General features: G+C 39.1%; 1 protein-coding gene and 1 long non-coding RNA gene across 2 annotated transcripts in view; one reads left to right on the top strand and one right to left on the bottom strand.

Annotated features, from left to right (window-relative positions):
* LOC108081262 (aminopeptidase N) overlaps positions 1 to 7,714 on the bottom strand; it is a 791,205-nt gene extending 783,491 nt beyond the window's left edge. The window contains exon 1 of the mRNA XM_041776406.2: positions 7,606 to 7,714. Within this exon, the coding sequence (XP_041632340.2) occupies positions 7,606 to 7,619 (14 nt within the window). The 5' untranslated portion in view covers positions 7,620 to 7,714. The remainder of the gene's footprint in view (positions 1 to 7,605) is intronic.
* A 13,185-nt stretch (positions 7,715 to 20,899) lies between these two features.
* On the top strand, positions 20,900 to 22,220 carry LOC138928573 (uncharacterized). Its single transcript, XR_011444984.1, has 2 exons — positions 20,900 to 21,765; positions 21,849 to 22,220. It is a non-coding gene; the product is annotated as an uncharacterized lncRNA (long non-coding RNA).
* Positions 22,221 to 23,316: the final 1,096 nt, after the last annotated feature.

Raw genomic sequence — 23,316 nt, 5'->3', positions numbered from 1 at the left:
CGCTAGAGTGGCGTTGATTTCCGCCTCACATTCCTGTAGTCGTTCGATGACTTCCAGCACGTGATCATCTTGATTGTTGAAGGCAGCCAGCCGGCTCCGCATTTCCTCCACGGTTCCGGTTGCTTCCAAGGAAAACTCCTTCAAAATCGCCTCCAATTCCCGCTTCCGCAGATACGCGATCCAGCGTGCGCCCATATTGCTGTGAATTAATTGATTAACAGGCAAACAACAAGGAAAATTGCGAAAGGTCGAGAGGAATATTTCAGACGAGGGTCAAGCGACGTTTGAGTTGATTACACTTCAGTGAAATATTTGATTTTTATTTGCCACAAAAAAAAAATCACTAAATGCCCACGTGCAACTAGGTTAAACTCGAATTCGGTGTACACCGGCGATTTAATTCTGCTGCTCTCCTCGACGGGGATTAAATTTATTCGACGACGATGTAAGCTTGTAAAATTTCCACGACGATGAGTTAATTGTTCAACGATGATGTAAATTAAATTCGACGGTGATTCAACGTTGTATTCCACGATGCTTTGAAATTTTTTAATCGACGGTGATCGAGACTTGGTAAAATTTGTACGACGATGGCTTTTATTTCCGTTGAAAAACTGCGACTGTACGTGTTGACTCGACGGCGGTTGAAAAGAGAAGACCCCCCGATGCGTTTGCTGCTGGCTGTACTTGCTCGCCGCTGGTGTGAGGGAGACGACGATGAGAGTGAAGGGTGAAAACAAAATGGCTGCGCTGTGGGGAATTTGTGTTAGCTTTTCCCTGCCTCGTGCTTTCGAAATTCTCGCGACCTGACTTGGCTACCTAGAGGGCTTTTCGCTCTCGCTCTCTCTCTCCCTTTTCTTTCCCTCTTTGCTTTCTCTGCTCGGTTTTATTTCTTGGCTCACGTGTGTTTCTAGTCACGTGATCAAATAACCTCTCCTTTTAGGTTATGATCTTTTCACGGCTGGGGTATAAAAATTTTCGCTGCGTGTGCCACGAGTTTCTTAGAGTGGGTATACTTTTTGGTTAAGTTCTCCCGATTTTTGCCATGTGCCTCTCGAAAATTCAAAGTTTTCTCGATTTTGAGGTTATATAGAATGCCCGGTATATATTCTTATCGATATATATATATATATTCACGTAGTTTTCTGCCCTAGAAATGTTGGTGTCCCTCGACATCCGACTCTCCATACGTTCCGACTTAGAAAATTTTCTCTAAGTGGCGGAACCGAAAATTTTTCAAACTTGACGTATCCGAATGGGTCTTTAGGCCATATTTTCGACGTCTAAAGTTCGTAAACCCCATGTCCCTGTTCGGGCGCCATTCTGTAAGGAAGTTCGACGGCTGGGGTAAGCCTCAGTCACGTCCAAGGTCCTCTTTATCAGAAAAATTTATAAAGATGTGGGACAAAGTGTTTTGACGGACGGCAAACTGACATGAGATGGTAGTGGTCAGTTACCGGGATACGCAGCCAGAAAAAATGGTTGATTCGGTCTCTGCCATAGAGCGAAATACTCGGCGGAGCGCGTTTTGGGTCGGGCCCATAGCAGACGCTATAAGGAGACCGAGAGGGGGGTCGATTATGGGGACCACCGCTTCCTAGGGCAGAGTTTATGGCCTAAAATCTAGGCATTTTTGGGAAAATTTTACGTGAGATATGGCCAGCATGATCTTGGGTCGTTCCCCGCGAGCTGGTCTCGATTTGAGCCGAAAATTATATTCACGAGAGCTTTTCTTGAATTTATTTAATTTTTCCTCATTTTTTTTTTTTAAATTTCTCTGCATTTTGTTTTTCCCACTGAGGACAGCATACGGCCTCTCGGAAGTGGCGATCAGTGATTAACTTCTCCGCGAGAGCACAAAAAAAATATATTTTAAATAAGATTTTACTTATATCTCATTATTAAATTTCGGAGAAAAAATTTCTCCCAGTGTAGGCGAACTCAGCCATTCCCCGCAAGCACCAAAGAAGAAAATATAAATACGTACGAGTTTAGGTTTAATTAATTTTCCGTTTTCATTGAGTTCTTTTATTTAATCAAGTTGTATTTTTCTTTCAAAATTTTCTTTTCGCCTTCGTTTGTTTTATTTAGTAACGTTTGTAGGGATTTTTAACAAAAAAATAAGGTTAGATTTCGGGGCATTATTTCTAGCCTACTCTAGCGAAAACCGCATCTTGGCCATCGAGAAATTTCTATTCACACGTGTACCCGCTGGCCAAAATGCGATCCTCCCTATACACTCACCCGTCTCCGTTTTCCGCACACACACACGTGCCTGTGGCTGCTGCTTCCGCCACGTCCTCGCCTCCGCTTCCAAAAGAATTTGCCTCCTTGGCCGTCGAGAAAAATAAACTCCTCTGCACTGCACCGGCTGCCTCACGGTCACTGGGCACTTCGAGCACCACCTCCTGGTTGGTCTCGGGTAGAAAAGAAATTGTCACTGTCAATATATATATACACTTTTCTGCCCTCGCTGGTCGCAGAAAAAGAACAACTCCGTCGCGTGAAAAAAAAAACACTCCCGTTTTGGCTCCGTTGAAAAAAAGAACTACGTCGTCCGTTCGCACGTCTATCCGATTTCATCGCCTCCGCAAAAGTAAATCAGACCACGCGGCTTTGCCAAATTTTCGGCCGCGCTGGTAACTTTCCATTGCTCATTGCATTGCGGTGCATCAGCTTCCCTCTCGCTCTCTCCTGTTGGCGCGTGCCAATTTTCGGGGGTTGCTTTGCGCTCGATCGTATGCTCGCTCTCCGTTGCTCTCATACGGTGCTAACTCCGTGGCCACTTGTTCGTGGTGAATAGCTCTCTCTGCTCTCCGCGTGTAGATGTGTGTGTGTGTGTGTGCGGGATCTAGAGATGTGAGAACGGGGAACCAAAGATAACTACAAACTTTTGTCTATGCTTATAAATGACTATATTATTATATTAAAATATACGTCGCTTATTTTATAAAGAAATAGAGGAATGCTTATATCTACAAATGATTATATATACAAAGCTTATAGTTACAAAGGGCGAAGTGATTAAAGTATTTTACAAAGTTATTTATACATTGACAAAGCGAGAATAATTTGGGGCGTTTGCCGGTTTGTTTTGTTTTCGCTGCTCGCTGCGGCGGCTCTCCATGAGCGTTGACGGCAGTTGTTATTGCCGTTGGCTGTAGCTCTCCATGAGCGTTGGCGGCTGTTGTTATTGCCGTCGGCTGCTGTTGTTGTCGCTGCCGGCTCCTGACTGCCGTTGTTGTTGGCTTTGAGAGCGGCTGATGCGCGCTGCCGCTGTCGCTGTTGATGACGTAGCTGCGGTTGTTGTTGTTGGCTACGGGCGCTGTTATTGTTTTCGCTGGTCGCGCTGGCCGTTGCTATTGCCGCTTCTGTTGGCCGTTGTTCTGGCCGTTTGTTGATGACGTCGACGTTGGTGACGTGACGGCCGTCGTTGTTGTTGACGGATGGCCGGTGTTAAGGCTGTTGTTGTTGCCGTCGTTGCTGGCGCGGGTGGCCGGTGTTAAGGCTGTTGTTGTTGTTGCCGCCGCCAGTATTGGTGGGGAGTCAGACGACTCCTCACAGCACTCAACACAACATGTCCATTTCTGTTTATTATTTGCGCACTATTTCCATAAAACTCTGCACGAAATCCATTTCCATTTTCAACCGCTCTCGATACGGATAAAAGATTACACTGCAAATCTTTTACATAAAGTACATCCACTAGATCGATCGTACTTTCCTTCCACTGTATGCGCACATTTCCAAGGCCTTCCGCCATGATGCTATTACTACCGGCCGGCCAACATTATTTTCTCTCTGTGTTCCTTTATGGCTGTAAAGCTGGAACGATCGCAGCACAAATGCGTCACTGTCTAAACACCAAACACTCTCTTTACGCTCTCCGAACTTCGGCCCGTACGAGAAAACAGAATAGTTGCGACTATTCTCCTTCTTTTCTCCTTCTTTCTTTTCGTCCTTTCCTTTTTCACGACAGTTAACCGCGATATGCCCTTGACGACCGCATATCCAACACGCTCTCTTGTTTTTGTTTTTGTTCTTCCATTCGGTTTTAACCGCACTCTTTTCATTTCGCGACGCGAACATTCTTGTTTCTTTCTCGCGAACCGTTTCGTCGTTCTTCCGTCTCTCTCCTTCTTCCAGCAATTTTATTTTCAGCAAATGCAACGACGGCAATCTGTCGCGCGTCTCGACAGCAACGACAAAATTTTCAAGGCCATCACTTAGGCCAGACAACAACAAAATAACAGTTACTTCTTCGGGTAGCGTCACGCCGACTTCGTTAAGTTTCTCCAGAATGTCCGAAAACTTATTTATATGCGCTCCGACATTGTCTTCTTCTGCCATTTTCATGCGAAGCAATTGTCGAAGTAGAAAAACACGCCTTGCCGGCCCTGTTGGCCTATGTATTGCTAGAAGCTTCTCCCATGCTTCTGCTGAACTAGCACACTGTTTCACATGGTTTATTTGAGACGGTTTTATGTGCAACATAATGCTCGCAAGAGCTTTCTCGTCTTTTACATCAAATGCAACCTTCACTTCTTGACTGTCATCTTCGTTTTTTACCAAACGACGGCAAACCACTGCACTATGGTTTTTTTCGCGTTTTTTTGGCATTAAGTCTAATTTTAAACCTATTGATCTGAAATTGGGTTTGTATACATTTTTTAAGCTTCTATGATGACCTACCAAGTTTCAAATGATTTGGGGTACTATTTCATATAGCTGCCATATAACCGATCTGGCCGATTTGCACCAACTTTTTTGTTTTTCAAGCTATTGCTTTGAAATTTGGTTTGTATACATTTTTTAGGCTCTAAAGAAGACCTACCAAGTTTCAAATGATTTGGTTATATTTTAACAAAAAAATCTTTTTTGGGCGAATCGGCCAGATCTGTTATATGGCAGCTATATGAAATAGTACCCCAAATCATTTGAAACTTGGTAGGTCTTCTTGGGAGCTTAAAAAAGGTATTAAAACGAAATTTCAATACAATAGGTCTAAAATTGGAGTTTATAGCAAAAAAAAAAAAAACGAAAAAAAACCATACTGATATGGTACTAGAAAATTTTGATTTTTTCGAAAACGTGTGAATTCGGACAAAAACGGTAAGTTTCTCATTAATCTGCACACTTTGGTTAATAAACTTTTGCCACAACAAACTATCAAAGTCGCACAATTTTTCGTGCCAATTTCATACAAAACAGCTGCTACATAATCAGCTGACTTTAACAGCTGGCCAGCAGAACAGTGTTGCACCATATGTTAAAGTTACATATTCAGACCTATTCTAGTTTCCACTTCCGCAAAATTTATTCGGATTCGGATTTCCCTGACCTGTTCTAGTGTTCACTTCCGAAAATTTTTTACGGATTCGTATTTCCCTCTGTTAAGTCTCTGTTAATTTGCAGACGAAACGCACGGAAACTTTCCGTGTGCCATTTGGCCGGCGGATTCAAATCCGCAAAATCAGAAATTAATTATTTTAAAATACAATGCGATTATGTATATTACGAATGTTAATTGTAATCTATTCCTAGAGGTTTTGGGAACATTATTGCATAATTGAATTAGCTAATACTAAAGTACTTGATTTATAAATAATTATTTTGTGGGTGCACTTTAAAATCGCTTCGATTCTAACCTTCAGCATTATTGCAAATCCGCGGCCGCTGTGTCGTATTTGAGAGGGACCATTTAAGGGTTGTCAGCGTTTTAAAAAAAAAACGGCATATATTTAAGATTAATTTCGAACAATTACTTTTTATGTTGTTTTACAATTAAAATATCTGCTATTAGGTAAAGTATATGAAAAAGTGTTTTTCTTTAAAATACCAGCCAATTCAATCCACAAACTGAACTAAATTTTATGCGAAGGGAATTTTTTCTAAACCCTCGGCAACTCTACTTTCCAGCATTTTGCCACCAAAACAGCTGATTGCAATTACAAATATTTCAAAATGTTTATTTCCTGTCTTAATGCTTATTCCTTAGATTTTATTATTATAATTCGTGCTTCATTACTATCTATGAGTTGGAGACTACAGCGGGCCAAAATTTGATCAGCCCCTTTTAGCAAATCTTAGACAAGGGAATCTCTTTTGTTGAAAGCGACCAGCTGATTTTGTTTGGGAATTTAAGGGAAATTAAAAAAAATTTCCTTAAATCACCAAGGGAAATTCGCATATGTTAAAGGGAAATCCGGAAAAATGACTTTATGCCAAAAAAAACGCGAAAAAAAACATGGTGCACTGCCCACAAATCTGCGTATACCAAAACGCTTTTCATTTGTACAGCCCACGCGCTGTAATTTTCATCGTCCAGTCTTTCGATCGAATTCATACTCGGATTCATTTTTCCCGTGTTTAGTCGCGAAGCTGCTAACTCAGCCTTAAGTCCAGAAGTTTCCACGCAGGGACAAGATCACTTTTTACCGCAACTATAACGCACACACACACAACCGCAACCACCGTTTTTAACGCGAAGCTACATATTTACTCGGCCTTAAGTCCAGAACATTCCTCGCAGGGACAAGTTCACTTATTTACCGCGATTAGTAAATACGACCGCTAAAAACTCTTTGTATTCTTTTCGCGCAATGAAGGCACTCTGGGCCCATAACCTATTGGAAATGTTGAATGCTTCATTTCAGAGTTTTAAGAATACAAAATTAGGAGAGACGCGTCCACACGTTGCGAAATTACAGAACAGAATCATCGTTACTCGATATTCGAGACTTGATTTGCAGTTGCTCGCAGGCAACTATCGGAATCAGTTGACAGACGGCGTTGCCATATACTTCAATATTTCTAAAAATATAGCCAAGGATATAATATTAGAATCTATTTGCGGAAAAACAACAACCGTATTATTTGAAAACACAGCAGATTTTGTTATATTTCGAGCTGCATATGTAAATATTATTAGACCTAATACAGGAACAAAACTTCTTATAGCGACTAAAAATCTAATAAATATTAAAACTTATTCTGAATTTAAGGAACTAATATTAAAAATACATGAAGATAAAATTCACTAAGGAATACTAAAGATGATTATTGAATTTAGAAATAAATACTTTTATCCAGACTATATTAAGTTAATTCAGAACATAATAAATGAGTGTTACACGTGTAATTTAAGTAAATTTGAAAACAGACGAACGGATTTGCCATACGATATTCAGTGTTTAAAAAACTGTGGTAAGTTTCATTTCGCATGATTTTGATTCTGCTTCTGCTTCTAAACAAATCAGAAGTCGCAGTCAAAGCATAGTCAAAAATCCAACAGCGACCAAAATCAAAAATCAGCAGCAGTCGCCGCTTTTCGTTTTTTTGCTTTTCGCTTTGCTGTTGCTTTCGTCGTAGACGTAAGTCGATGCTGTGGCACGCGTCGACTTTCGGGAATCGTCGGAAGCTACAGTCGCATAAGTCGCTGCATTCGACTTTTTGCTACTTTTGATTTTGGTAGCTGTTGCTTTCGAACAGCAGCGTAAGTCAAAATTAGCAAGAATATGCAGATCGTGGAAGTCGCTCGTAGCCGCCGTCGCTTTGCTTTGCTTCTTTTGATTTTACTTGTAGTTAGTTTGTTGCGGGACTCACACGTATTTAGCCATGGCTCCAAGTGAAGTGTGGAAGTATTTCGAAAATAAGGCAGACGAGGGTTTAGCAATATGCAATGTATGTAATAACTCTCTTAAAAACAATAGACTTTCGAATTTAAAAACACACTTAATAAAACAACACAAAATTAATTTAAACGTGCAAAATCTTGAAAATATTGAAACGTCATCCACGAGTTCCTTAATTAAAACAATCAGAAAAAAAAAAAATTAAAATAGAAGTTAATAAAAAACAAGAAAGGAAGCTAACTTCGGCACGCCGAAGTTTGTATACCCTTGCAGATATTATTTCATTGCATTCTACCTATACTTATTATGTTGAGAGTTTGACAGTTACAGATTTACATTCCCAGTTTTACATTTTCCCTACACCTACCGATCGGTTTATATGGCAAATTTTATTCTCAAGTACGGTCCAATGAAGACGTTCATTTCGGACATGGGAACGGAATATACAAATTCGATAATTGAAGACTTATGTAAATACTTAAATATCAGAAACATAACTTCTACTGCACACCATCACCAGACCGTCGGAACAGTGGAACGAAGCCATAGAACACTTAACGAGTTCATACGCTCATATATCTCGGTCGATAAAACAGATTGGGATATATGGCTGCAATACTTCGTATATTGTTTCAATACAACTCCCTCTATGGCACATGATTATTGTCCATATGAGTTAGTTCTTGGTAAATCTTCAAATTTGCCAAAACATTTTAATAGCATAGATAGAATAGACCCATTATATAATATAGAAGACTATGCTAATACTGGCATGACACTGCCGCATTAATTAGAGACTTCATTAAAGATTTGACAGCGCTATAGCGTTTTACACAAGTGCGAGCAAGACGACTATATTGCGCTCTAATGCATTAGAATAATGCATTAGCTACTTCATTGACGCGATAATCGATAGATCTACATATTATATACTAGATACTCGATAACAAAATACGGGTTTAATGAAGAAAATTGTAATTGAAAAATGTATTAGCCAGCTCATTGACAGTATGGTCTCACAATGAGAATTTTATATTTATATCATTTCGCTGGTTTTTTGAACTGAAAAAATATTAGAAAATTAGGAAAAATAATATGTTTTGCGAGGGCAAGGTTCTTACGCTGTAAAATTAATTTAAACATTTTTTTTGGTAATAATTAAAAAAAATTTTAGCATTGTACGTTAAAAACATAAATTTAAAGGATTCTGGATTTATTTATGCAAGAATACTTCGACGAGGAATTCAGAAATTCATAGTAATACGTCTCGAATGGCGGCCGTTTTTTTTTGTTTACCTTTTACGGTCGGTGTGACCGTAGTCGTATTACCAAAATAATCCAAGCAAAATTCAAGTCAAATTACACAAAATTACACATATAGTGGTCTCTTTCAAGGTTCTAATGAAGTAGCTAATTAATGAAAACTGCATTAGTGTATCATATGGGCATTAGGAATCCAAATTTAGATTGGAGCAGGCATACAAGAGAGCTAGAATAATGCTAGATATTAATAAACAAAAACAAAAACATAGGTACGACAAAAATAGATTAGACTTTGAATAAAAAATAGGAGACCAGGTTTTATTAAAAAATGAAACTGGTCATAAGTTAGACTTTAAATATATGGCCATACATAGCATAAATACTATTAAAATCATAATACATAAGGTAACAAAAAATTACAAAAAAAAAAACGAGAAAAAAAATTAAAAAAAAAAACTAAAAAAAAATTTTATATATACAACTATAAAATAACTTCACTATATTACGTTATTTTCAAAAGGAGGGAGATGTAGTATGCACATGTATTGAGTACCCACTATACTTAGCGGGTACACACTGTAACACTAAGTTGCAACGTTTATGTCATAAACATCAAGTGGACAAAATATGAACTACCCACTTATGTATATATTGGCCGCTCACAAAGAATGCAAGTGTCAGCATAAATGCTACACGAGCGGACCACATGTACAGTGGATCACAGCTTATTTCGTGCAGTCAAGAAACGAAAATTTAAAACGTCCCTGTGACCCAACCTAAAACTAAAGATACTAATAAAGGAAATCAAGTGAAAAACACAGAAACCAAATCCTGCTTACTTATTTGATGGACATTATGTCTGGCGACCGCAAACATATTACACTTGTTTGTTTCTATCAAAAACAAATCATTTTTCTAGTCAACACTCAACACAACATGTCCATTTCTGTTTATTATTTGCGCACTATTTCCATAAAACTCTGCACGAAATCCATTTCCATTTTCAACCGCTCTCGATACGGATAAAAGATTACACTGCAAATCTTTTACATAAAGTACATCCACTAGATCGATCGTACTTTTCTTCCACTGTATGCGCACATTTCCAAGGCCTTCCGCCATGATGCTATTACTACCGCCATGATGCTATTACTTGGGCCAGACAACAACAAAATAACAGTTACTTCTTCGGGTAGCGTCACGCCGACTTCGTTAAGTTTCTCCAGAATGTCCGAAAACTTATTTATATGCGCTCCGACATTGTCTTCTTCTGCCATTTTCATGCGAAGCAATTGTCGAAGTAGAAAAACACGCCTTGCCGGCCCTGTTGGCCTATGTATTGCTAGAAGCTTCTCCCATGCTTCTGCTGAACTAGCACAATGTTTCACATGGTTTATTTGAGACGGTTTTATGTGCAACATAATGCTCGCAAGAGCTTTCTCGTCTTTTACATCAAATGCAACCTTCACTTCTTGACTGTCATCTTCGTTTTTTACCAAACGACGGCAAACCACTGCACTATGGTTTTTTTCGCGTTTTTTTTGGCATTAAGTCTAATTTTAAACCTATTGATCTGAAATTGGGTTTGTATACATTTTTTAAGCTTCTATGATGACCTACCAAGTTTCAAATGATTTGGGGTACTATTTCATATAGCTGCCATATAACCGATCTGGCCGATTTGCACCAACTTTTTTGTTTTTCAAGCTATTGCTTTGAAATTTGGTTTGTATACATTTTTTAGGCTCTAAAGAAGACCTACCAAGTTTCAAATGATTTGGTTATATTTTAACAAAAAAATCTTTTTTGGGCGAATCGGCCAGATCTGTTATATGGCAGCTATATGAAATAGTACCCCAAATCATTTGAAACTTGGTAGGTCTTCTTGGGAGCTTAAAAAAGGTATTAAAACGAAATTTCAATACAATAGGTCTAAAATTGGAGTTTATAGCAAAAAAAAAAAAAAAAACGAAAAAAAACCATACTGATATGGTACTAGAAAATTTTGATTTTTTCGAAAACGTGTGAATTCGGACAAAAACGGTTAGTTTCTCATTAATCTGCACACTTTGGTTAATAAACTTTTGCCACAACAAACTATCAAAGTCGCACAATTTTTCGTGCCAATTTCATACAAAACAGCTGCTACATAATCAGCTGACTTTAACAGCTGGCCAGCAGAACAGTGTTGCACCATATGTTAAAGTTACATATTCAGACCTATTCTAGTTTCCACTTCCGCAAAATTTATTCGGATTCGGATTTCCCTGACCTGTTCTAGTGTTCACTTCCGAAAATTTTTTACGGATTCGTATTTCCCTCTGTTAAGTCTCTGTTAATTTGCAGACGAAACGCACGGAAACTTTCCGTGTGCCATTTGGCCGGCGGATTCAAATCCGCAAAATCAGAAATTAATTATTTTAAAATACAATGCGATTATGTATATTACGAATGTTAATTGTAATCTATTCCTAGAGGTTTTGGGAACATTATTGCATAATTGAATTAGCTAATACTAAAGTACTTGATTTATAAATAATTATTTTGTGGGTGCACTTTAAAATCGCTTCGATTCTAACCTTCAGCATTATTGCAAATCCGCGGCCGCTGTGTCGTATTTGAGAGGGACCATTTAAGGGTTGTCAGCGTTTTTAAAAAAAAAACGGCATATATTTAAGATTAATTTCGAACAATTACTTTTTATGTTGTTTTACAATTAAAATATCTGCTATTAGGTAAAGTATATGAAAAAGTGTTTTTCTTTAAAATACCAGCCAATTCAATCCACAAACTGAACTAAATTTTATGCGAAGGGAATTTTTTCTAAAACCTCGGCAACTCTACTTTCCAGCATTTTGCCACCAAAACAGCTGATTGCAATTACAAATATTTCAAAATGTTTATTTCCTGTCTTAATGCTTATTCCTTAGATTTTATTATTATAATTCGTGCTTCATTACTATCTATGAGTTGGAGACTACAGCGGGCCAAAATTTGATCAGCCCCTTTTAGCAAATCTTAGACAAGGGAATCTCTTTTGTTGAAAGCGACCAGCTGATTTTGTTTGGGAATTTAAGGGAAATTAAAAAAAATTTCCTTAAATCACCAAGGGAAATTCGCTTATGTTAAAGGGAAATCCGGAAAAATGACTTTATGCCAAAAAAAACGCGAAAAAAAACATGGTGCACTGCCCACAAATCTGCGTATACCAAAACGCTTTTCATTTGTACAGCCCACGCGCTGTAATTTTCATCGTCCAGTCTTTCGATCGAATTCATACTCGGATTCATTTTTCCCGTGTTTAGTCGCGAAGCTGCTAACTCAGCCTTAAGTCCAGAAGTTTCCACGCAGGGACAAGATCACTTTTTACCGCAACTATAACGCACACACACACAACCGCAACCACCGTTTTTAACGCGAAGCTACATATTTACTCGGCCTTAAGTCCAGAACATTCCTCGCAGGGACAAGTTCACTTATTTACCGCGATTAGTAAATACGACCGCTAAAAACTCTTTGTATTCTTTTCGCGCAATGAAGGCACTCTGGGCCCATAACCTATTGGAAATGTTGAATGCTTCATTTCAGAGTTTTAAGAATACAAAATTAGGAGAGACGCGTCCACACGTTGCGAAATTACAGAACAGAATCATCGTTACTCGATATTCGAGACTTGATTTGCAGTTGCTCGCAGGCAACTATCGGAATCAGTTGACAGACGGCGTTGCCATATACTTCAATATTTCTAAAAATATAGCCAAGGATATAATATTAGAATCTATTTGCGGAAAAACAACAACCGTATTATTTGAAAACACAGCAGATTTTGTTATATTTCGAGCTGCATATGTAAATATTATTAGACCTAATACAGGAACAAAACTTCTTATAGCGACTAAAAATCTAATAAATATTAAAACTTATTCTGAATTTAAGGAACTAATATTAAAAATACATGAAGATAAAATTCACTAAGGAATACTAAAGATGATTAATGAATTTAGAAATAAATACTTTTATCCAGACTATATTAAGTTAATTCAGAACATAATAAATGAGTGTTACACGTGTAATTTAAGTAAATTTGAAAACAGACGAACGGATTTGCCATACGATATTCAGTGTTTAAAAAACTGTGGTAAGTTTCATTTCGCATGATTTTGATTCTGCTTCTGCTTCTAAACAAATCAGAAGTCGCAGTCAAAGCATAGTCAAAAATCCAACAGCGACCAAAATCAAAAATCAGCAGCAGTCGCCGCTTTTCGTTTTTTTGCTTTTCGCTTTGCTGTTGCTTTCGTCGTAGACGTAAGTCGATGCTGTGGCACGCGTCGACTTTCGGGAATCGTCGGAAGCTACAGTCGCGTAAGTCGCTGCATTCGACTTTTTGCTACTTTTGATTTTGGTAGCTGTTGCTTTCGAACAGCAGCGTAAGTCAAAATTAGCAAGAATATGCAGATCGTGGAAGTCGCTCGTAGCCGCCGTCGCTTTGCTTTGCTTCTTTTGATTTTACTTGTAGTTAGTTTGTTGCGGGACTCACACGTATTTAGCCATGGCTCCAAGTGAAGTGTGGAAGTATTTCGAAAATAAGGCAGACGAGGGTTTAGCAATATGCAATGTATGTAATAACTCTCTTAAAAACAATAGACTTTCGAATTTAAAAACACACTTAATAAAACAACACAAAATTAATTTAAACGTGCAAAATCTTGAAAATATTGAAACGTCATCCACGAGTTCCTTAATTAAAACAATCAGAAAAAAAAAAAATTAAAATAGAAGTTAATAAAAAACAAGAAAGGAAGCTAACTTCGGCACGCCGAAGTTTGTATACCCTTGCAGATATTATTTCATTGCATTCTACCTATACTTATTATGTTGAGAGTTTGACAGTTACAGTTTTACATTCCCAGTTTTACATTTTCCCTACATCTACCGATCGGTTTATATGGCAGCTATATGATATAGTTGTCCGATTTTCATAAAATTAATACAAAAATTCTATAATAATAAGTAAAGCTCATATCTCAGAGTAGATGAAAGTTGAAAAACAACGAAGTTATACTTTTTTCTATTACTTTCCCTATCGTTCCTATGGCAGCTATAAGATATAGTCGTCCGATTTTCATAAAATTTATACCAAAATTTTGAAATAATACCAGAAGCTCATGTCTCAAAGTAAATTAAAATACGTTGAAAAACAACGAAGTTATAATTTTTTTTCTATTAATTTCCTGCTCGTTCCTATGGCAGCTATATGATATAGTCGTCCGATTTTCATACAATTTTTACCAAAATTCAGAAATAATATAAAATGGTCATATGTAAAAAATAGTGCACATATGTTGGAAAACAGCTAAGTTATAATTTTTTTTCTAAAAATATATCGAACATTTGTATGGCAGCTATATGATATAGTCGTCCGATCCGGCCCGTTCCGACATATATAGCAGTGAGAGCATATAGAAGACTATATGCAAAGTTTCATTCAGATAGCTTTAAAACTGAGGGACTAGTTTGCGTAGAAACGGACAGACGGACAGACGGACGGACGGACAGACGGACAGACGGACAGACGTACAGACGGACATGGCTAGATCGACTCGGCTGTTGATGCTGATCAAGAATATATATACTTTATAGGGTCGGAAAGGTCTCCTTCACTGCGTTGCAAACTTCTGACTGAAATTATAATACCCTGCAAGGGTATAACAACTAATAAGATCCTATATAGGACTGGTAACAGAAGACAGCATCCCTTTTAATGTCTTAAATTCACCAAATATGAGGAATATTCTCGATCCAATATGCGAGGGCCTGAAGACTGCGGATGGCAAAATAATGAAATTAAATGCATTAAACTGCAAAAAAACACTCGAAGTTGTCGCAAATAATATAAGATCTCACATAACAAGTGAACTTAAGAGCACATTATTGTCCTTAAAAATAGATAGTGCAACCCGAATGTCCAGAAATATTTTTGGAATAAGTGCACAATACATAAGAGCTGCTCAAATAAAGTCAATTATTCTGGGAATGATTGAATTAAGAGGTGCAGGATCAAGTGGATCTAATAATCTTGCCGCCGAAGTAATCAAAGTCCTCAACAGATATAATATAAATTTAAATCAAATTGTTTCCATTACTTCTGACAACGGTGCCAATATGGTTAAAACTACAAATATTTTATCATATCTTTCTGAACAAAACAATGAAGAGGACGACGAAGAGTGCACCAACGACGATTATATACAAAAAATTGAGTTCATAGAAAAAGTGCCCTATGTATTAATAGGTAATATTCAAGTTTGTCGTTGTGCTGCACATACAGCACAGCTGGTTGCGATTGATGTAAATAAATCACCGGACATACTTAAGTTCTTACTCAATTGTCGAAATTTGACAAAATACATAAGAAAAGCATCGAATGGATATCGCGAAACTTTTGAGCTCAAAAAATTGAAAGTGCCACAACTAGATTGTCCAACCAGGTGGGGATCTACCTACACAATGCTACAAAACTTGTTGGAAGCTAAGGACTTGTTAAAAAAAATTGAATCGGTCAAAAACAAAACGGATGAGGATAATTTTGACATGGATTCCTCGTTTTGGGATTTCATTGAGACGTATTGCAATGTTTTTAGTCCCTTGCAAAAATCAATAAAAAAATTTCTAGAGGAGCAATTACATTACAGTAACTTTTAGCCCAATGGCTAAAGCTTAAAATATCAACAGAAAAAATGGTAAAGGATTCAACTCAGGATTTAACAAAAACTATCGGAAATAAAATTTTGAATTCTATAGAAATACGAACAAAAACATTGTTGAATAATAAATTCGTAGTTTCTTGCTTGTTTCTGGATCCTCGCTTTCAACATATATTGTCATCGCAACAAAAAAGTGATGCTACAAATCATTTGAAATCTATTTGGGACAGATTATATAATCTAAACCCTCTTGGCCATATGTGCTCAACTCCGAATTCCAGTTTAAATCAAATGGACAATTTCATTTTTGATGAGGAAGATGAGTTGTTAGAAGCATATTTATCGCAAGGCGTTCATTCGGAAGTGAACAGTTCTATGGACGTATATACAAAAATTGAAAATCTTCAACTTTCGTATCAAAGGATTGATATAGACGTGCTATCGTATTGGAAAGGTAAACAAGATACCGATCAGGAGTTGTACGCAATAAGTAATGTTTGCTTTGCTGTACCGCCAACTCAGGTAAATTAAAATGGCATAAATAATTGAAGTTTTGTTATTTATTTATTTATTTAATAACAGGTTTCGATTGAACGAGCATTCTCCACTCTGAGACTACCGCAATCGTTTGAGCCAGGATGTTCTTGAGAACATATTGCTGGTCAAATTAAATCCCAGCTTTTTGGATGTGGCCATTGACACCTTGCCACTGTTTGAAAATGAATAAATTTATTAATACTCAAACTGTTTTTATGTTTTTATTTTAATTAATTTTGTTTTCATTGATATTGAATTACTCGCATTTTTGATTTATTGTGTTATTTTTCGTTAAAATTTAAAATAAATAAATAATTAATTGCCAAATAATTAATCAAACTAATATGTTATAAATGAAAAGTCGCGACGATCGAAAACAACGGGCGACTTCCACGATCTGCATATTCTTGCTAATTTTGACTTACGCTGCTGTTCGAAAGCAACAGCTGCCAAAATCAAAAGTAGCAAAAAGTCGAATGCAGCGACTTATGCGACTGTAGCTTCCGACGATTCCCGAAAGTCGACGCGTGCCACAGCATCGACCTACGTCTACGACGAAAGCAACAGCAAAGCGAAAAGCAAAAAAACGAACGAACGACTGCTGCTGATTTTTGATTTTGGTCGCTGTTGGATTTTTGACTATGCTTTGACTGCGACTTCTGATTTGTTCAGAAGCAGAAGCAGAATGATTTTTTTCATTTTATAATATCGCTCGCAGTTGAAGTAGTGGAAAGCAAAAATATTGCGACTTATGCTAATTCGACTGCAGTTTTTTAAACACTGACGATATTACACCAAAACCCGAGAATATAAGAGATAAATTCGTCATTGACTATTTTCTTACAAATAATCGAACTTTTCTTACTTGTATAGTTTTAAAATCAAAATTTTTATCAGCTACTGAAACTTTTTCGACTGACTGGCTTGAAACAAAAAAGGCATTATTAAAAGTTTTCAATTATTTAGGTAAGCCGAATATATTAAAAATGGATCAAGACCCTGGTATGACAACTAGAGCATTAGGTTTATGGCTAGAAAGTGAAAATATGGAAATTTAAATTACGAGTAGTTAAATTGGAATTTCTGACATTGAACGTTGCCATAGAACAATAAATGAAAAGATGAGAATAATTAGAACAGAAGGCAACCTGGAAACTATTGCAATGGATATGGAATAAATTATTTATAACTATAATCATAAAATAATTCACAGTGCTACAGGCAAAACCCCTGCTTCAATATTTTTATTTAATGAAGAACCCACAATTGATGTCCAACTAAGAAAAGAAGATATAATTAAAAAACTAAATAAGAAAAGGAAAAAACATGAAATTGATACAGCTTTTGCTAAAGTAGATTTACAATTAAAACGAAAATTAAAAATTGACAACCCATTTAGAAAAACGAAACAAATAGAGCAAATAGATGATACTCATTATAAAGAATATATTAATAATAGAAATGTAAAAAGGAAAGGGATCGAAGCAGGCCGAGAGCTTGGAACTGACAGCAGCTAAGCAGGAACAGAGAGAGAATTATTGTGTTTTGGGAGTTCAGCAGTTACAGTTGAAATTAAGCAGATATAGAAGCAGAGAAAGTAACAAAAGTTGAAAAGAAAACGGAAGAAGCAGATAAAGTTGCACATTTTTAGAAACATATAATATCCGAAAAATTATTATAATAAACGTAACACAAGAGGGAAATACCCATCTTACATTTGGGGGCTCGTCCATCTTACATTTGGGGGCTCGTCCATCTTACATTTGGGGGCTCGTCCATCTTACATTTGGGGGCTCGTCCATCTTACATTTGGGGGCTCGTCCATCTTACATTTGGGGGCTCGTCCAAACCTAAATTGCAAGTCCTGAGAAGTTTAAAAGGCGGATAGCGGAAGGGAATGAGTGTAAAGCTGTATTACACTAGATCTGTCGCAGCAGATAAAAGTATCAGAATGGATAACATTGGAAAATCTGGAGAACAGGAGAATGATACAGCTATAGCAGTTGAGAGCAGCTCGATCGACGAAAACACAAAAACGCTGAAAGACCTTGTGCAGCTGCTTGCCATAAAGTTTGGAGCGGAGGAGCAGAACAGTGGATGCTCGATTACAGCGGAAAGCTTCGCGAAAATAATTCCAGAGTTTGACGGAGAATCCATTCCAGTGAAGTACTGGTTCGACAATTTTGAGCAGAATGCTGCAGCCTACGGGCTAAATATAAAACAAATGTATGTCCAGGCTCGGGCGAAAATGGTGAACACTGCAAAATTATTTTTGGAGTCTACGTTCGTTCATCAATATGCAGAAATGCGTATGCTGATGGAGACAGAGTTTAGTCGTCAATATGTGTGCAGTGCTGATGTCCATGAGCAGCTCCGTACTCGGAAGAAACGCAAGGACGAATCATTTCATGTATACCTACTGCAGATGAAAAAGATTGCGTCACTTGGAAACATCGATGTACGTTCAGTAGTCCGTTATGTTGTTGACGGCCAAAGCATGAGGAGTGATTTTAGATACTCTCTCTACTGTTGCAAAACGTACAAAGAGCTACAGGAGCAGTATGAGGTATACGAACGCGTGGGCGAGAAGCCGTTCAAACCGAACAATGAGAGGTCGACACCGGACAATAGGATGCAGCGCGAGTTCAACCACAGGAGGAATCACTGCTTCAATTGTGGATCTGCAGATCATCTTCGCAAGGATTGCAGGGCTGCCGTGAAATGCTTCAGATGTAACGAGGAGGGCCACATGTCAAGGGATTGCCCTGAATCAACTGCAGATGTTCAAGTTGACGCAGTGCTAATCGCATGAAAAAGGTGACCATCAACGACGTGGAAGTGGAGTGTCTGGTAGATACGCGAGCCGACGTATCTATTTTGCGCAAGTATGTCTTTGAAAAAATACCGAATGTCATCTTAAAGAGATGTGCGTCGAAGCTGCGTGGGCTTGGAAAGAGGATGACGTGCCCAGTTGGCTATATTTTGGCTGAGGTTGCAGTAGATCAGGAGTTGACGACACACAACTTTGTTGTAGTGGAGGATGCGGACATTGAGTATGATGCGCTGCTGGGTTTCGATTTCGTCTCGAAGTTTAACTTTTCGCTGTCGGCCGACGGATACAAGTTTTCTTCCCAGCTGGAGGAAAAGGCTTGTGAGAAGCCAAAGCAGTATGATAAAGAAGTGTCGCAGCTGATCAAGAACTACACGGCCGTGAATACAGTCGCAGAAGTCCCAGTCAAGGTGCTGAAGAAGCCGCCAACAGATGGATATATAAGAATCCTTGGCTATGAGGGAGTGACCAAGAAGCTGACCCGCTGCAATGCTGGAACAACCCAAGAGTGTTTGGCGGAGACGCCGCGAAGAGCAAGCCTAAAATCAGATCTGGCCAGCAACCACAAGCTGCGTGAGTTGCGCAAAGCCCAGATTGATGGCACTAAGATGGAGAAGTCACTAGCTAAAAAGGAGTGCCAGCTGCTGCAGAAGAAGTCGACCCACGATGAGATCTTCGCCCGCTGTCAGGAATTGGCCTTCATAAAGATGAGTGAGTCCCAAAAGTCGGCCATAGAGGACCGCAGAATTTTGAAAAAGAAGCAGGAAAGTCGAAGAAAAGATACAAAGAGAGAGATTCAACGAGCACAGGAATTGTATAGGAGGAACTTTGACCGAAAGCGAAAACCGGAAGTCGATCATAAAGTTGGAGACTTAGTCGTTATACGCCGGACACAGTTTGTAGCTGGAAAGAGGTTGGCTGGAGAGTACATGGGACCGTACGAGGTTGCAAAAGTGAAAAGGAATGGGAGGTACGAAGTTCGGAAGGCAGCAGATTTCGAAGGACCAATTAACACTTCAACCAGTTGTGACTACATGAAGCTGTGGCGATATGTCCAGGACAACGAGGATGATTGGTCATCTGGGACAGATGAGTAGTCAGGAATGGCCGAATGTAAAAAGGAAAGGGATCGAAGCAGGCCGAGAGCTTGGAACTGACAGCAGCTAAGCAGGAACAGAGAGAGAATTATTCATTGTGTTTTGGGAGTTCAGCAGTTACAGTTGAAATTAAGCAGATATAGAAGCAGAGAAAGTAACAAAAGTTGAAAAGAAAACGGAAGAAGCAGATAATAGGAAAGTAAACTTGCACATTTTTAGAAACATATAATATCCGAAAAATTATTATAATAAACGTAACACAAGAGGGAAATACCCATCTTACAGAAATATAAGGCAACATAGATCTAAGTTCAAACGCAAGAAATTAATTAAAAACTCGAAGTACTCCAATGATTGCACAAACAATAATGATAATAATGCAACAACTAACACTGATCAACAGGCTTATACAATTTAATCTTTAAAATTAATTATATTTAAGATACACTGAAAAGAAAAACATAATCAGGCCTGCTCCGGTAATCGAAAACGGGAAGATTTTTTCGTTTTCGTGTTTGAAAACGAAAGATTTTTTCGATTTGAAAAACGGGCACCTTTTTCTGGCCTGAATGAAAAGTAAATGCATTTTTTTATATGAAATCCGATCTTATTTACAAAAAGAAAAAAATGGTTTACTCAGTGGTCTATTGATGTTTATTCCACAACACCACAAGATCATTCTGGCATGTAGTTATTTTATAAAAAATTTATTTCTGAACCCACCTCAGATTTGGCAACAAAATTTTTGCCGTGTTCAACCAGTTTTCTCGTTTTGGCGATAGGTCGATAAGTTTACCGCAAAAAGTTATCGCCAAGGTTGCCATATTGTTGGTGGAACGAAACAGCCAGTTAAAAATACTTATAAAATATAAATGAATACATTAATAACTTTAAAGGACCGCCAAAATGGTTGTTTATAATTAATGCTATTTAATGTGATTACTCAAATGGTCAAAATTAACCAAATAATTATTTGAGACCACCGGAATTAAAACTGTGAAAAGTGTGGCAGCATCTTAGGTGCATAGATTTGCTTAACTCTACCATTTTTTGCCTTTTTCTGGCTTCGAAAAAGGGCAATTGTAAATATAATAGGCAGTACTTTACGTTGTTTGCTTATTACCAAAAACACAAGTTAGCTGCTTGAGCAGTGAGAAACGATGAGAAACGAAACATTCCGATAGCAGAAATTTGCCGAAAACCGGAGCAGCTAACAACGAAAACGGTTCGTTTTCGCCCAAAACGAAATCGAATCGGAAGATTTTCGCTACTTCCCTCGTGAAGAGCTGCTCTGGAAACGGTCTCATACCCCCGTTCAACCTTTTCCCACAAGGACTGGATCTGATCTAGACGGATCTTTAATGTGGATTGTTACGGAACTGCTTCTTGCCAGGGCAATGCCGGGCTAGCTCAGAGTGGCCCAGGGCGGGTTAGACCCGATGCCCGCAGTCCGCACAATCGAATACCGACAAAATATCGGACGTCTCGACTAACACCATCACTAACAAAACTCACATCACTACGTTAAAAATGTAAACAAAGATTTGGACGACAATTTGGACGAATTGGTGGCTTAACTGTGAACGCCACGACGCACCCTCCCATCCAGTGATGCCTCCTGGTCATCTCGGGGCATCTCCCATTCTCCGGCGGACCGGAGTCTATTCCAGGCGGTCTGGCGACCGACTCATCTCCCCCAGGTAATAAGGCTTATTCCATGTTCATTGTTTTTTTAATACTTTATAATAATTCGATTTCACGTATGCTTACATAAACATGGCAGAGTACGTGTTTGTAACACAGGTAACACCTCACTTTCTCCCGGCGAGAGCGTGGCCTCAGCCAGGGATGCGCTCGCGCCAAGGCTGCCAAGCAATTGTTTCCAGATATCGCGGAGGAGAAGCGGCGCTCCGCTAACACGCAACAGGCCACAACCTGGCCAAAAGAATTTCCTACTTCCAACCTGATATCCCTACTGGAGCTCCAAGAGAAATAAAAGGGGAGAGGGTTCTACTTCGATCTTTAGTCCAGCTTCTTCACCCCGAATCGGCCCTATTGCAGCCTTGTGTTGCACAAATCCCGGACCCAGGGACTACGACAACGCAGAGGACAGAAAAAGATACATCAAACACTAATAACTAATAACAAAGTTTTATGCACAATATCTTTTATTTCCGGCTGCGGAGAATCAATGGCTATTGATATGGGGCATGCAAAACCCAGGCGAAGAGACTACGGCCAGGATTGGCGGCGAAAATATATGCCTCCGACCACTTAGGTTAGGGCCGGCCGATTTTGATCGGAACGGACTCACCGCTGTCCTCCAGTTTATGTTGGGTTTGCCAGTTGCTCCCCGTTTCGCCTGCTGGTGGCTTGTGCCGGCGGCCGATGCTGCGCAGGTGCGCTGGGACCTGGACCCAGACAAAATCCACCTAACGCTCGGAGACGCGAATGCACCAACACAGGAACACAGAAAAAACCCCGTGGCCCGTGTTATTCGTCACGGCCACGGTTTTTCTTTTTTTTTTATCTTAGATTTCACTGTTTCTCTAAGATGCTAACGCGCCGGCTGACGTCCCGCTAATATCTCCCTCTTCCAGTCTCCTGCCTCCCTATATAGGCTCCGTTGTCCGAGTTTCAATTTTCGGCTTTCCGTAATCTTGGGGCGCTCAGTGCAACGGCCTAGTGAAAAGGGTAAAAACCCTTTCTCTTAATTTTTGTTTTTCCCGGTTCGCTCACTAGTCCCTGCCTCCCCCTGTTCCTACCGACCCTACCTCTATCGATATATCGATAGCCCTCCAGCCCATTCCGACTTGAAATGCAACACCACCGAAGGATTTGGAGAGATGCTACTAGATTCCGGCGGCTCGACAAGATCATTGGGAGCATTTGGATCAGGATCTTGATCGCAGTTCCGTACGGTGCCCAACGCGGGGCCCACGCTTTACGGGAAGTATTAGACATCTTTTGGTTCCTTTTCGTCCTGGCACACTTTGTGTTCTTCTTTGTTCCCTTCCAGGTCAGATGCGGATGTCCTTGGCGTGATAGATGCCCAAACTTCGGCCCTGCAGATCCTCCAGCTCGTACGCATTGTTGCCTACGGCCTTCACCACTCTGGCCTTCAGGAACTTTTTGGCGAACTTTGCATTAAATTGCTTCCCAAAGTCGCTGAGGACAAAGTTCCGGCGATAGACTTCCTGCCCCGGCTTCGCGGTGAAGACTCTGGCCCTCTGGTCGTATCGCTGGCGACT

This window comes from Drosophila kikkawai, chromosome 3L, assembly GCF_030179895.1.
Source record: "Drosophila kikkawai strain 14028-0561.14 chromosome 3L, DkikHiC1v2, whole genome shotgun sequence".
In the NCBI taxonomy this organism is placed as follows: domain Eukaryota; kingdom Metazoa; phylum Arthropoda; class Insecta; order Diptera; family Drosophilidae; genus Drosophila; species Drosophila kikkawai.
This window is presented reverse-complemented; position numbering and strand designations above follow the sequence as displayed.